Here is a 17,153-nt window from a genome sequence, read left to right as displayed (position 1 = left end):
TTTGAGCTTAAAATCCTATTTTTTTTCATTTCCTGCGCACAAATCACTACATATATTGGATTATTTGGTCTTAATATGTATTTGTTGTTCTATTGTGGTCATTTTGATACCTCATTTGTCTACTTCACTTGAAAAATGTTATGACTATGTTTCAATTTTTAGTGAAATTCGAGATGGCGGCCATTTTGATGACGTCATAACCGGAACTTATACAATGTTAACATTGGTTTGTGTTGTTGTTATTTAAAATTATTAATAAGTGGTCGGAAAACTTCAAATGAAGTAACTAAAAAACAACAAATGGGTCCAATTAAGAGACAGCATGTTCGATCGTAAAGGCAAAATGCGATATAAATTCAGGTAAACATAGTATGTTTTATTAGGTTTGACATCCTATCAAAGAGCCAGGTTCATTTAAAGACGGTAACCTATGTGTGCAATGTGTTGCGATGCGGTATGTGTTTGTATGGTTTGGTGGGCTGCAGACTACAGGATCTAGTAAGGAACACTACACTTAGCTGGTCTAGTTCTAAAACGAACAGTGGGTATTCTTGAGGTGGTTCAATAATATCTTATAGTCAGACCGGGCGTGTCTTTCGGCACATTTTCACACTCTAGTTGAGGTTTTGTACATCAATGATTTTTTAATGAATCTATTAGTAGATGAAAAGCACTTATGACGCGTATCTAATTGTGTTTTACATAAATAACTGACTGAGTCTCGTCACCTAAACACAACGCTACACGATTTACCGTATATACAAATCCATCTTGAATGGTAGTGCAACATGAACAGATTTGCGTTATCTGTGTGCTTTCTTTTCTATTTAACTAATGCTGAAAACGTTGGTAATTCTTATGAGTCCATATTATGTCTCTCAAATGCATCTGTGGTTGCAAGAGAGATATTCCAATCTCCAACACAGTGCGCGATATTTTGTGATATTAACAATCATAAAGCGTTCTCGTACAATAACCGCAGTGGCGAATGCAAGGTGATCATGGAAAATGCATCTGGTAATTCCTGTGAAATAGAAGGCGGCATTGAGTACTTTAAATTGAACGGTAAGTAAACTTCAACCTCATAAAATGTTTTATTATTTGGTCAAGCATGTAATGTAGATGGGCAATACTGAGATATCGTTCTTTGGAATTAAATGATATACATGATGAACATGAAAATGTTGACGACACATGTTTGGTGTCTTCGGCGGTATGTTTCAGTGATATACCACTATAAAAAGGGCAATAGTTCCACTAGACAAGAAGACACAATACGAACATGCCAAAGTTTCCCAAAACACGCACCTCGCACTTCATATATGCTATACACCGCATACATGGAAGGACGAGCATAGCTGTTAATAGGACGTTAATTAATCAAACAAATTATGACTCTATACAAACTAAATTTCATTTTTGAAATACCCTTTTTTCAGTGGTAATTCCGATGAAGGAAAGACCGCTTCTACAAAAAGAAATTTTATTTTTAAAATGGTGTTAAGGATTTTTTGAAATCCACTTTTAGTATGGTTTGGTATATTGACATTAGGGTCATTTACGGACGATCTTATATTTGTGCATTGTGTGAATGTTTTTCCTGTGCCGCTGCAGTATATTCGTGTTGTGTTTGTTTGTTTGTTTGATTAATTAACGTCATATTAACAGCTATGATCATGTAAGGACGGCCTCCCATGTATGCGGTGTGTTGCGTGTATGTTGTGCTGGGTGCGTGTTTTAGGAGACTGCGGTATATTCATGTTGTGTCTTCATGTATAGTGGAACTGTTGCCCTTTTTATAGTGCTATATCACTAAAGCATGCCGCCGAAGACACCAAGCAACACACCCCACCTGGTCACATTATACTGACAACGGGCTAACCAGTCGTCCCACTCCCAGTGTGCTGAGCGCTAAGCAGGAGCAGAAACTGCCCCTTTTATAGACTTCGGTGTGTCTCCTAATTCGTCTGCTCCTATATTTGATAAAGAACAAGATGTTAGCATGCCTTCACGGTCATCTGACAATTGGCAACACCCCAAATAATATAGTAGTGTTAAACAAGGCAATACAACGAACTTTTAATTTTAGTATATATGGTAGCCCTTCATACAAACATGCTACAAGTCTCTAGGCCTCTTAGCTATTCACAAGAGATCGTTTAAATAGTTTAGCCTATTGGACCCCTGTGACCTTGAATGTATGTTAAGGTAATTCATTTGAACAAACTTGGTAGCCCTTCATACCAGTATGTTGTATGCCAAATATCAGTACCATTGGCCTTTCGGTTATTGAGAAGTCGTTTGAATGAAACGTTTATGCACGGCGGACGGTGCACGACGACGGACAAAGCAGTTTAACAAAATATGCCATTCGTCGGAGGTTGAGCATCTTTATGACAAATGTTTTTCGATGTCAAAATCGTGCTTTTGTTCATGCATCATTATCGTCAAGAACGTCCTCCCACATTAGAAACCCGTGTAATGTTTAAGGAAGCTGCGATCTGCTGGTTGTATGTCATCGCAATAGTCGAACATTTTACCCTTTTAAAGTGACACCGAGCAAATCCATCGTTTCACTCCTTTTATGTTGCAATGAAAGGACAGTCTTACATAAAAAAGATGTTGCTACTTAGAAGGCCGGTTTTACATAATTTTGGCCCTGCAGTTAGGGCGTTAGATGATCGTAAAAGGCGACGAAATTTAGGATATTATCTTTTCTCTTCTTCCAACTGACTTTATATTTCCTAGTGCCTCCATTCGGCACTGCCTCACTTTTGGCCTTGAGTTGAGCGTTCGCCCCTGTGAGGAAGGCTCTGGGTTCTGTCCACTGGCCGAGACACACCCAAGTCTATCAAAGCGGTAGTTTCTGCTTCTGCTTAGCGCTCAGCATACAGGGAGTGGGACGTCTGATTCGCCCGTTGTCAGTATAATGTGACCGGATGGGGTGTGTTGCTTGGTGTCTTTGGCGGCATGCTTCAGTGATATAGCACTATAAAAAGGGCAACAGTTCCACTAAAAATAAGACACAACATGAATACATCGCAGTCTCCCAAAACACGCACCTCGCACAACATACACGCAACACACCGCACACATGGGAGGCCGTCCTTACATGACCATAGCCGTTAATAGGACGTTAATTAATCACATTTTTTTTTACATAATTTGGATAAATATTTGTGGAATAATTTTTAGTTTGTGTTTACTGGTGTGTGTTCATTTCTGTACATTTTTGTTTGTTTGATTAATTAACGTGCTATTTTGTACATATATTTTAAATGACGTGCGATATGTAAATACATGTATATTGAAATATTACATATTGCCCATTATCTGACCTAAATGATAATTTCATTAATTGCAGAATGCCCATTACCTGACCTTAAAGGTTACACTCTACAACGTACGTATGCTGGAGGTAGAGCAATGAGAAAGTACCGATGTGTGGAATTCACAGATCCAGAAGTCGTTGACAACTGCCCAGTGGTGAAGTGCAACCAACGCATAACGGACAAGCCTGCGTCTTGTTCAGGTAATAAGTATGCTCAGTAGGGCGCTAGAATTGTACCCACTGATCAGGACGTTAATAAAATCAAACAAACAAGTTCCATCGTAGATCTAGATGACAAAGGAAATCATTCAACTCAACTTGAGAACTTTACTTTCTTCCATGGAAAACTTTCATGATTTTGTCATTGTGGAAATTCAAGGACCTCAAAAATATTTGATTTTGTTTGGCTGATTACAATAATGCACTGATAACAACCATGATCATTGATTGACGACCCGGTGTACGGCTTGTTGCGTGTGTAGCTTTGCAAGGGTATAATCGTGTTGTCTCCTTTTTATAGTGTTTGTTACTAGTTTATCGCCTACATGACAAATTGGTTGCCGGATAGATTTGTCAGTGGTCTGTGTTTGATATTGTAATGTTGTATTATGCCGTTCTCTCTTTCAGTCATATAAAAACGTTTTTAAAGTATTCACAAAATTATTAATTAATTCAGTATGCACATTGCTTTTTATCGTAAACATTTGAAATAGCTCGGAAATCTGTTCCAATTTATTTCAATCCGTACGGGTATTGCCGGTGTTGGTCACGTGATAGTTTCGAGATGTTCCGATCTGTACAGGTATCGCTGATGTTGGTCACGTAATGCAACACGACGTTATTTTTGGAAGACGACGGCCCCTGGGTCCGAAAACTATTCAACTAGATCTAACGCCGAAAGAATCCTAAGAGTAAAAATTCTTAACGTATGCTTTTTTGCAGTGAAAGATATATTCAGCAGCAGTACCCGTCACTACGAGGGCGGGGTAACATGTACTGTGAAAGGTGTAACTTGCCAGAGATGGGACACCGACTTTCCCCACGGCCATAACCAGTTATCGGGGCGGAGTGATCTGGGGAATAGATGTCAAATTGACGGCGAAACCCGCCCTTGGTGCTACACAACTGATCCAGAGATCAGATGGGATTATTGTCCGGTTGAGGAACTCCCTTCATGTCCACCTCCACCAGACATTGAACATGACACGATAAAGATCAATACTATATGGCGATACGCTGATACGGCTCTGTATAAGTGTTCATCCAACACAACAGAAGAACCCGTATCCAGCTGTCCTGTGTCTACATGTGTTCATTCAACTCAAACTTGGACAACAGCAAACGTTTCATGTTCAGGTAGGTCATTTATCGGAAATATCAACATAGAACAACCCAACTATCTTACAGTGCGATCTTTACAAACCGTTTTGCAATTGCAGCATCTATAGGTTCCTGTCAAATCAAACTTAAATAGAAAGTTAAATAAAAACTGCAAATCGTAAATCAAGCAGAAGTTTATAATATACTTGCTCACCGACACACTGACAAACCGTTTGTTTGTTTGTTTGATTTATTAACGTCCTATTAACAGCTACCTTATAACGTGAACCATTTGACTGGTGCATTAACAACTTGATAATAGCTAATAGACATAAATACTTGGAATTGAAATTTAATTGTTTAAATAATTTATTTTGAATAAACAAGAAACGCCTGCACAACAGTTTAAAACATTACATGAAATAGTTATTTACAGTTGAAAATATTGTTATCAATTAAGTATCTGGACCCATCTTTTGAAGTTTTACATTTTATCTAATATTGCTTTCATTTTATGTTGCATACCTAAGCAAGTGAAATTTAATTAGAACTCATTATGATCTGAATTCATGCAGTTACCAATTTTGAGTTTTCGTGGAATCAGTATACATGTTTAGTACTAATACCTCATTGATATAAAGCAACATACATAATTTGGTTGAAATCGCATAATACAAAAGTTATTTACAGCAAACCAAGAAATTATCTGTTTTTGATTTTAAAATCCCTTACTTTTGCAAATATTGACGGATTTTGAACAGTATCAAACCAATCCGCTATCTCATTAATATAAAGCAATGTACAAAATGTGGTTAAAATCGGACATTAAACACTAATGTTACCCACGGAGACCTTTTCCCGGATGACACCAACATCGACGCCGACATAGTGGTACCTATGTGTCGTCTTTGCGGTATAGGCGACACAAGGGCGAAACAAATGAGGGTGGTAGAGGGTCTCAAAGATATCAAGAAACTAAACAAATAACATACTCTTCTGACAAGTAGTTGCTTCAACATTAGGTTGTAGTTTCCGATCACTGTCTGTCTGATTGATATAGACACTATACAAGCACAAAAAATCCATTATACACGAAACAACATAATACTGCAGCCTTCCAAAACACACACCAAGCACTTCATACACGCACCACACCGTATACTTGTGAGGCCGTCCTGACATGACCCCGGCTATTAACAGGACATTCATTAAATCAAACAAACATACAAATATATTCATTATTATTTTTACAAAGAGACACAACATGAATATATCTGAACCTCCCAAGCTATTCATACATCCACACACTGCACAAAATGGAAGTTTTCCTTAAATGACCTCAGCCAACATAACAGTAAAACCATAGCAATCAGAATGCATTTGTGTGTTAAGTTTGAAATGTATAATGTAATGAGGTCTGATGTTCAAATTTTCCATGTATACATTTATTTTCAGGTACGGATTGTTACAACGCTACAAGTCATACTTACCATGGTCGAGTGTCCTGTACGGAAAATGGTATCCCGTGTCAGCGGTGGGACAGCAATATGCCACATGTTCCTGGTCATTTCCATGGACGGAGTGACCTCGAAAACTGGTGTCAAATGACTGAGGAGCTTAATAAACCATGGTGCTATACAAAAGATCCAAGCACTTTGTATAGCTTTTGCCCTGTTGATCCATGTACCTAGACCCATCTGCTTAAACCCTGTATGTTATGTCTTCTTAAAGTGGAACTCTTTCCCTTTTATAGTGCTATATCACTGCTGTCCTGAAGCAGATAGGAAACTGCTGAACAAGAAGCACATGGTCCTAAACGGTCATACGACTATTGGCACAATACAACAGTAGGGCAAATCATTTTGTATCAATATTAAACAATCAAATAGACTAAAATATTAATGTTTTCTTCAACTTACAATTGTAGCATTGTGTATTAGAAAGTGGAAAACAGAATTTTCGAAAACTTGAAAGAAGAAGGGTTAAAACCACAAACTCACCATCATGAATTACAATTTATTTTTCAACGGTATCTAAGAGACACAGACAGAAAATAAAAGCGATAGACGGAAAACAGAATCGGCGTTATAAAATTGTTAAACATACATACAAAAGACGCAAATGACATTGCATTCTACAATGTACATCGATTCCGTCCCCGCTCCGATGGGAAGGCTGGTAGGGCGTTAGAATTGTACCTGCTGACCCTATTGCATGATCGTAATAGGCGACTAAATTTAGGATCTTATCTTTTCTTTTCTTCCTAACTGACTTTACATTTCCTAATGCCTCCCTTGGCACCGCCTGACTTTTAGCCTTGAGTTGAGCGTTCACCCCTGTGAGGAAGGCTCTGGGTTATGTCCCCTTGCCGAGACACGCCAAAGAACGACTAGTTCGCCCGTTGTCAGTATAAGGTGACCGGGTAGGGTGTGTTGCTTGGTGTCTTCGGCGGCATGCTGCAGTAATATAGCACTATAAAACGGGCAACAGTTCCATTATACTAGAAGACACAACATATACTCCTGTTTCCCAAAACACGCACTTTGCACCACATACACAGGAGGCCGTCCTTACATGACCATAGCTGTTAATAGGACGTTAATGAATCAAACAAACAAACTATTAAAATCATGATGGCATAGTATTCATTTGGTAAATTATTGTTTTAAGCTTCTTTATAGCCCGAACTCCGGACCAACTCTCAAAAGAATGTGGCAAACCTTCACACCATAGTTGTGGGGTGAGTGTACGTTAGGTATTATAAAACCCATGTACAAAAAATAAAAAAAAATAAAGTGAGGAAGATCCGGATAATTATAGAGCAATGACCCTTATAATTTGTCTTGGGATGGCGGGCCGTCGGCCATCTTGTTCATCGATCAGTCCTGTTACGGCCAGAAATCCCCATTAAGCGAAAATGGTATATATGTTTAATTAACCTATTTACACTAAAGCACACCGGGCTGGGTAGAACTGCGGAAACCAATTAAAGCATCAATAAAGGCTGAGAATTACATAAAAATAACATTTATTAACAGTCAAATAGCATATACAGGATAACCCTTAGTACGTTGTACTGAAGACTAGTATTCAAAACATCAATAAATACATACAATATATGTAATATGTATCTATACATAGATACAACAATAAAACTAGCATACAAGAAAGAGTAAGCTTTAAATAGCCAGGTAAAATATCAAGTTTTACTTAAAGTTCATATTTATATCTGTGGCCGTCCATCGGTGACAGATCTCGACGTATAATATGTGTAAACTGATTAATACATGTAGAGTGTCACTACGCGACCCGTGGGCCCAGTACACAACTCGAGTACTCACGTGTCTAGGTAACGATGTAGCCTCAGGTTACACTATGTAGAAATCTTTCAAGCATGTTCGTTTTGTAGGTTGTAGAATAATATGCTGGAACAGGCACATGTCAGTGCCGGAGACAGACACAGTGGTTACAGACAAAAGTTCATTTTGAACTACACGTCATGGTGTAAGTAGATCTGTACTTTCACTTTCCATGGACATTACATGGAATGAATCCACGACGAGTCGACTTCAGATCTACATGTTGAAGTTTAGTTAACTATTAGGTGACACAGCAATAATGATTCACGCTGGTCTTGGTCACATTTGAAGGTTCTCGGAGGAACGTCTACATCACACCGTATCACTGGAGCATACCGCCGAAGACACCAAGCAACACACCCCAACCGGTCACAATATACTGACAACGGGCAAACCAGTCATCCCACTCCCTGTTTGCTAAGCGCTAAGTATGAGCAGAAACTACCACTTTCAAAGACTTTCGTGTGTCTCGGCCCGGGGAGAGAACCCAGAGCCTTCCTCACAGGGGCGAACGCTCACACTTGGGCAACGTGACTAGAACCTTCCATACCATTTCATATTAATAAGGATGTGGCGGCCATCTTGGATTTCGGATCAATACTTGGGCAACGTGACTAGAACCTTCCATACCATTTTATATTAACAAGGATGTGGCGGCCATCTTGGATTTCGGATCAACACTTTTGCAACGTGACTTGAACCTTCCATACCATTTCATATTAATAAGAACGTGGCGGCCATCTTGGATTTCGGATCAACACTTGGGCAACGTGACTTGAACCTTCCATACAATTTCATATTAACAAGGATGTGTTGGCAATCTTGGATTACGGATCAACACTTAGGCAAGGTGGCTAGAACCTTCCATACCATTTCATATTAACAATGATGTGGCGGCCATCTTGGATTTCGGATCAACACTTGGGCATCGTGACTTGAACCTTCCATACCATTTCATATTTACAATGATGTGTCGGCCATCTGGGAATTCGGATCAACACTTGGGCGACGTGACTAGAACCTTTCATACCATTTCATATTAACAAGGATGTGGCGGCCATCTTGGATTTCGGATCAATACTTGGGCATCGTGACTTGAACCTTCCATTCCATTACATATTAACACGTATGTGGCTGGCAGCCATCTTGGATTTCCGATTGATACTGGGATTACATATCAATTTGTTAAGCTGTATGTGCCGTATTTTTCATGCTCAAAAATCAAGACGATCTTTTCCGTTGACATTTTATTTACAACCAAAATAGTAATTGTAAAGTGATTAAATTCTGTGGTGTAACTAATATTTATAAGGCATCAGACAAGTGAGTCTGTCCCTGACGATAGGGGTCGTTCTCTCTTTTTCAATTTCTAATATCAAAAGTGAAGATCGAGGGATAGCAGCAAATCTATTCACCAATTAGTCCCAAAATGCAATAGCACAACTAGGATCCCAGGTAACCTACATATGGAATTTAAGAAAGATCCCGTCAGTACTTTCTGAGAAATTAAGCCCACCATTTGATCTCATGATAGTCTATCTATTAGTGGACTAAAATAATATTAAAATGATATAAATATGTTCGCAGAGTTACAAAACATACAACTTTTAAATGCTGCATATTTAAAGATACTCCACCGCTGACAAATGGTATTTTTTCTCTATCAAAAACAGGAGTAGACAAATCAGTATTTTTCTTCAGTTACAAAAGTTACTTACTTTACACCATTACCACCATTGAAAAGTTCGAGCTTCTAATTTTACTTCAAGATAAAACTATTAAAATAATTAATTGCATCCCGGAAAAATTCCCGTGGCACTATGTCCTATTTGGTATCAAGTACTGATACGGCATTCACCAAAAGCAAAAGAAATCCTTTTTGGTTATTTTTTGTGTTAATTAGAAATATATATATATGATTACTGTTCAAACACCAATTACTGTTCAAATGATGAGTATCGTGTATGCTCTGTCGGCGGTCAAGCATCTTTAAACAAACACGATTAAGTTAAAACACACTAATTGTGATAATTATGTTATAATTACTTAATAAGTGTTATGATATTTTGTTGACACTTGAAATTTAAAACTCTATACCTACAATTAATCATTACTTTTTGTTTGTTTGTTTGTTTGATTTATTAACGTCCTATTAACAGCTATGGTCATGTAAGGACGGCCTCCCATGTATGCGTAGTGTTGCGTGTATGTTGTGCGAGGTGCGCGTTTAATTAGTTTCTGAGCATTTTAAGTCGTTTTGTTTACAATAGCTATCAATAACCTTTTAAATATTCCGATTGACTTTTTTTGTAGTTTGTATAAATTATTCGTGTATTCACCATAACTAGTATATACCATTATTAGAATTATTATCAACGGAATACAACTTTGAAACGAAATTCAAATGTAAACCTTAGGATCTTGATTTTATTCACTTCATTTGTACATCGTCAATGTGAAGAACTTTGAAAATCATTTTCAATATCGTTCCGTTTGTTATTTACCTTTCAACTCCGGATTTGAAACAACTGGAAGTGACCCCTTTTAGTTCACAACTTACACAAGTATGGCTTTGTTTGTTTGTTTGATAAATTAACGTCCCATCAACAGCCATGGTCATGTAAGGACGGCCTCCCATGTATCGTCAATATGTGTTTTTATCACAGTATAACAGATTAAGGTAAGTTGCACGATATAAAATGCGAGTTATGACAACTTTGGAACCATTTTGATCAGCCGTGGCCCTGCAGGTAGGGCGTTAGAATTGTACCTGCTGCCCCTATTGCATGATCGTAAAAGGCGACTAAATTTAGGATCTTATCTTTTCTATTCTTCCTAACTGACTTTATCCTTCCTAATGCCTCCCTTGGCACCGCCTCATTTTTGGCCTTGAGTTGAGCGTTCGCCCCTGTGAGGAAGGCTCTGGGTTCTGTCCCCTGGCCGAGACACACCAAAGTCTATAAAAGTGGTAGTTTCTGCTCCTGCTTAGCGCTCAGCAAAAAGGGAGTGGGACGACTGGTTCGCCCGTTGTCAGTATAATGTGACCGGGTGGGGTGTGTTGCTTGGTGTCTTTGGCGGCATGCTCCAGTGATATAGCACTATAAAAAGGGCAAAAGTTCCACTATACAAGAAGACACAACATGAATATACCGCAGTCTCCCGAGGCGCGCACCTCGCACAACATACACACAACACACCGCATACATGGGAAGCCGTCCTTACATGACCATAGCTGTTAATAGGACGTTAATTAATCAAACAAACAAACAAACAAAATTGATCTACTATGACAACAGTTCTAGTTAGATTGTAAATTGACATCTGTATCGCCTATTTTAAGAGTGTTCCATTTTGGCTCAGCATGATTGTTTTTATCAAATTAACGTCCTATTAACAGCAGGGTCATGTAAGGACTGCCTCCCATGGATGCGGCCTGATGCGTGTATGAAGTGCATGGCGTGTGTTATCGCAGACTTCGTTATATTCGTGTTGAGTCTTCTTGTATAGTGGAACATTTGCCTTTTTATAGTGTTATATCATTGAAGCATGACACCAGGCAACACGCCCCAACCATTATACTGATAGCTAAGCAGGAGCAGAAGCTACCACTTTTATAGACTTTGGTGTGTCTCGGCCAGTGGATAGAACCCACTGCCTACCTCACAGGGGCGAGCATTCAACCGAAGGCCAAAAGTGAGTCGGTGTCAAGGGAGATGTTAGGTATAATAAAGCCGGATAGAAAGAATAGGATATAGGTAAGACCATGAAATAGGGTCAAAGGTATGAATGCATACAAATGTATATCTGTGTCTATTAATATTAGTAGACGTCTAACAAATAAATACCCGGAAAAAAAACACCAAAACTATTGCATATAGAACTGCTATAGAACTAGCGCTATTTGTTAATATTCTTAATTCCACACAAATGTACGCCAGGAGATGATAATCATATGTAATTGTACAAAGCGAAATAGTTGCTCTTGGTTTTGGCCAAAGTACGGGCGCATGCTTTAATGGTTTTATTTCTATTGTTATTGTGTTGATAAACGTAATTAATTTAATTGACAATGCTAACTTATTTGTTTTTGTTTTATTAATTGACGTACGATTACACGGGGCGGGGGGGACTACGTCACATACCTGGTTGTAGTTGCAATCAAAATGGCTGAAAAACAGATCGCTTCGTGGTAAGTTTATGCATATTAAAGGCAGTATTAACAACATTTTGGTTAATAAAGCAATTGCACTGTACCCAATATATCTTCCGATAACTGTAACAAATGTCAAATCTATTCATTTTTCAAACATTCCAACACAATTTCGGAACGATGCCTGATATCGTTTACACATCAAAAATTGGTTTTGTAAATAAGACAGATATCTACGTATTTATGATGATGCATGTTGTAAATATCGATTTATTTATGTCATATATTAGAAATAATAGGTATTTTATTTTGTATTGCGTATAGTATTCTTGTTTAAACGTGTTCTCTTTGATTTGGATAAAATGATGTCGTTAAAACCTACAAAACAAAATGATGTTGTTAACACTTTATTTAGCATAATTGAAGATGACTGCATATTGTAGGTGAAAAAAAACTTCTAACTCCTTTATGGTAAAGGGAAAGTCCAACTCAAATCTTCATAGAAGGAAAAGTGAAAGCAATACTTTTATTGTTAACGTTTCGGAAGTGGAGATTCCAACAATATCTCCAAAAAAGAAGCGAGTAAAATGCGAACTTATCAAGCCAGTACACACCGCCAAGCCCTAAACAACTATTAAGATCCTCTGAACATCGTTCACCTATCCAGCAAAATCAGAAACTACCATTATTAGAATCCCATGAACGTCTCGCACCCATTCAACAAAATCAGAAACCACCATTATTAGAATCCCCTGAATGTCTCGCACCAATTCAACAAAACCTGAAACCACCAGTATTAAATTCCTCTGAACGTCTCGCACCCATTCAACAAAACCTGAAACCACCATTATTATAATCCACTGAACATCTTACATCTATTCAACAAAAACAGCAACCACCATTATTAGAATCCCCTGAACGTCTTACACCCATTCAACAAAACCAGAAACTACAGAGCCCCTCCGTAGACACTACACAAAATGAAGAGATTGAGGAAATGGTGAAGTTGGCTCCAACCGTGATAGAAGAACTAAGGAAACGTGGCATTTAAAACATTTCCTTCATTTTTTTTCAACTCGTACATGAAGACCGCATACATGGCAGGCCGTCCTTACATGACCATAGCTGTTTATAGGACGTTAATTAATCAAACAAACAAACATGAAGACAGGTTTTCTCTCGACAACATCGCTTTCCGACTGTGAAATCAGTTAGTAAGATTGTAAAGGTTGGATGACCAATCGGGTATAAGATATTAAGATGAAACCAAGAAATTCTGGAAATTGGGATGACCATAGCTGTTAATAGGAAGTTAATTAATCAAACAAACAAACAAACAAAGGGATGGCGACATTTCGGCGGAACATTTACCCGATTCATGTCAGGTTTCAAAACGACGGCGCAAGTAACATCTGGAAATTTATCTCGAAGGTCTTTTGATCCCAATGATTTATTGTACCTGATGTGTCAGTTCTCCGCAACGTCCAGTCCCTACGGTACAGAAACTGAGAAAGTTAGAGCCCCTGATATCAAAATACGCTTAACAGTCTCGTAAAACAAAACCGCAGAAAGAGTACGATATGAAGAAGTTGATTGAGCGGTCAGGTCCTGACTGGCGTAATGGGCAATTAGTTTATGTAATAAGTGCAATCAAAGCCTTTTTGTACGACATCGGTTGCTTCCTGGAGCAGTGCGAACGCCATATCGACCAACTTTGTATGTACATGGCTTCACTTGCAGCCAAAACACCTCTATCTCCATATGTCCTCGAAAAGAAAGTTTCTGTAACGATGCTGGATAACTATTATCCAATCTCTGAAGTTCAGAATAACAAAACTAAGGACACCAGGAAAGTGAAGCAAAGAACACCGCGATGGCATGACATACGCAACGAAGTGAAAGTTTCCGGAAGTACCATATATCGGGCCTGCGGACTAGATACACTTCGAAGACAGCAGGCCCATTTTGACAAATTGTTTGATGAATAGAGGAGCGTTGAGCGACCCTAAAATCAGAGTAATACGAACTATTGGACTGAGCTTGAAATTCATGCTGCATCAACTCTGGTTTCCAAAAATCTAACAGCACTATTCCCACAAATGCTTATACTACGAGGAAAGATGCGTGGTGATCAAACATTACAAGCATTTCATTGTAGTTTCTCCTGATGGCAGCATCCGCCAACAAAACGAAAGCGGTGACATTAAAGAAGAAATGGGCGTTGAATTCAAAAGTCCTATAATGAGCCTCCATGATGCGCTACTAGAGCAATACTTACTTCAGTATCTGTCAGAAATGGAGGCGTTGGATGTGGATAAACTTTTATGTGTGTTGGAGACCAGACCTTACAAGTGTTTTTGAGATTCAACATGACAAAGCACTGTTTCAGTGAACATTCCACATTTTGTCAGATATCCTAGCGGGTGAGAAACTCCGACGACCATTGAAAACTTCGCCGGATATAAATGATTTGCGTTCACAAGTAAGGCATTCGTGCACGTGCGCTGAATTCATCGGATAATTTGTTTCCACACAAAATGTTACAAATGTTGAAGCATCGGAAGCAATGGTATTTCTTTGCTGTGACTTGCATAAAAATTGGTCAAAAAACTCATTCCGCTGGGCACCAATATGTTGGTTCCCAAAAGGTCGCAGCCTGATAACTGAGGTATGTAGGGGGATCGTTGAAGATATCACAAAGTATCGTATAACAATATCATGATAAACACAAATAGAATGTGAAAATACACTAGTTATGTAGCTATGAATTATTTTATACTAATTCCCAAACATACAATACACCTTGCGGAGGTTCGAACACTTTATATCACACGACATTATCTAGACAGAAGTCAAATTATCAGGTAAAATTAGAAATTATCACTGAACAATTTGATGAGCTTTTCACCGAAAAGGAAATTCATTCAAGGTAATTCATATTAACAAACTTAGCCCAATAGTAAATCGTAGACCTTTCAGAACTCGACAAGAAATAGTTTAAAGATTTTAGGATTTTTGGCCAACGTAACCTCGAATATAGGTCATTATCAAACTTGGTGGGCAGCATGCTACATGCCTGATATTAGGTCTTTGGGCCTCCTAGAAATTGAGAAGAAAATGTTTTAATGTTTTATTCTTCAAAATACACTTTTGAACATTTACCATTATTTCCAACTGAAAAATATTTTAGAGAAAATGTACAATTACAAAGTTTCTCCATATAAATGTACTATTCTACATAACATATAACAAAATGAAAGAAATGAACTCCGTGGTTAACGAATTATCGTTGTCAAGATGAAACCGAAAGTGCAAGCCCTATTTGAATTTTTATCGACACCATATTAACAAGAATTGGTCTCGGTAATAAGGGAAAAATTGTGTGAGTTTGGTCTTGATCGAACTGGTGCAGTCAGAGGAGATATTTTAAATGGAATTGTCAAATTTCGAGAGTTTGTAAGGAACTTGACGGCGAAGTTAAAATAACTATCCTAACTCCTGGATAATTCTGGAGAGGTTGGTGATGTTTGTTGTCTTTGTGCATTGTCAACTTCACTGATCGTTAATTTATATTAACGTAAGATTCCTGTGATGGAATCGCGTAAGGCAGTGTCACATTATCCTTGCTGTCATCGCTTGAATGTTGACTGACGTCCATTTCATCCTCTGAGTCTGATTTTCTTATAGGACTTATCGTTAACGATTCCTTGTTGACGTTTGGGAATTGTGTTAGAGGCGGAAGTCTTTGTTGGTTACTAGTCGATACTAGACTTGTACAACACATTAGGGTGGCCTGTGTTGAGGTAGTCCCCGGACATCAGGTCACCCTGTTGGTTGACTATTACAAGTTCAGGCATAAGCATAGTTTCGGGTTGTTGGTCACGGCGAGGTATTTGCTCGTGTCGAACACCTTGAGATGGATCAAGTGGCATAGGTTGAGGTAGTACGCGAGTCTGAGTTATTCGCTTTCGTTCGATTCTTGCCAAAGCTTTGGCTGAAGTGTTATTATTACAGTTGATGGTGCCCTTTGTTGGGACACTACAATTTTTGCCCGCTTCGGTATTTCCGCGTTGTCTCTCTTTGAATTGTTCCCGGCGTTCTTGTCTCTGAGTTTCTGTTAGGTCACGAGTCAGGATGACTCTTTGGAGGCGTGGTTCGACCTTTTTTATATATCTAGTATTTTTGAGTAGGAATTTTCATTGATTTGCCAAGTCCTATTACCAAGGGTCTGGTTTTTTCCACAGCAGGGCGTCCTACTCTATAGTTTGCTAAACTTTCCAGTGAATCTAACACTAAGACACCTGCTATAAGAACGACATCCCTTAAATTTGATTAGAGTGACTTTCCCTGCAATTCGGTTTAGTCAGAGGTATTCTGATACGTTTTAATATTCAAATTTTCCGCGATTGATTGATTGATTATCTTAACGTTCTATTAACAGCTAGGATTATGGCCTCCCATATATGCAGTTTGTGAAGTGCATGTTTTGGGAGACTGCGGTATATACGTGTTGTATCTTCTTGTATAGTGGAACTGTTGCCCTTTTTCGCGAAAACAAACGTATTGGAAATTTGGTAATTTTTTGCGGTGAATAAAATATCAAAAGCTCTTTTTGATTCTAAAGTAAGTAACTTAATTTACGACACTTATGATATTAAGCTTTATTGAGAATCATAGTAAGGCTGCCTTTTTGGGCAAATGTTATCAGGAGTTTAGGAAGGCCGTCTGCGTTTTATGTCATATATATTTCTAGCATGTTTCTAGTAAAACATAAACAAAAATAAACCGAACGTTGAACTTAGGTAAATTAATATTTTATAAACAAAAAAAGTATTGCCCTTCATGTAGATGTTCTTATTCAAAGAGATGAATATTTTATGGTTGAGAGTTCATGTGGGATCCAATGTTTTTGTTTTATTATCTCATCAATATACTTTTAACGTGACGTCTTGACTGAATGCGTTTTTCATTCACGTGGTGAATGTGGGTATAA

General features: G+C 38.2%; 1 protein-coding gene across 1 annotated transcript; it reads left to right on the top strand.

Annotated features, from left to right (window-relative positions):
• Positions 1–3,059: 3,059 nt before the first annotated feature.
• Positions 3,060–6,606, top strand: LOC138328796 (plasminogen-like). The gene is made up of 3 exons (XM_069275533.1): positions 3,060–3,532; positions 4,274–4,687; positions 6,107–6,606. The coding sequence occupies exons 1-3, from the start codon at positions 3,343–3,345 to the stop codon at positions 6,340–6,342; spliced, it is 840 nt and encodes a 279-aa protein (XP_069131634.1). The 5' UTR covers positions 3,060–3,342; the 3' UTR covers positions 6,343–6,606.
• Positions 6,607–17,153: the final 10,547 nt, after the last annotated feature.

Source organism: Argopecten irradians, chromosome 8, assembly GCF_041381155.1.
Source record: "Argopecten irradians isolate NY chromosome 8, Ai_NY, whole genome shotgun sequence".
In the NCBI taxonomy this organism is placed as follows: Eukaryota; Metazoa; Mollusca; class Bivalvia; order Pectinida; family Pectinidae; genus Argopecten; species Argopecten irradians.
Note: the sequence above shows the minus strand (reverse complement) of the source record. Positions and strands in the feature narration are given on the sequence as shown.

Bases quoted from the DNA above. Each gene is read 5' to 3' on its own strand.
- LOC138328796 (XM_069275533.1), top strand. From the start codon at position 3,343: ATGATAATTTCATTAATTGCAGAATGCCCATTACCTGACCTTAAAGGT. The intron at 3,533-4,273 runs GTAATAAGTATG...GCTTTTTTGCAG, and splicing joins CAAGCCTGCGTCTTGTTCAG to TGAAAGATATATTCAGCAGC. The intron at 4,688-6,106 runs GTAGGTCATTTA...ATTTATTTTCAG, and splicing joins AGCAAACGTTTCATGTTCAG to GTACGGATTGTTACAACGCT.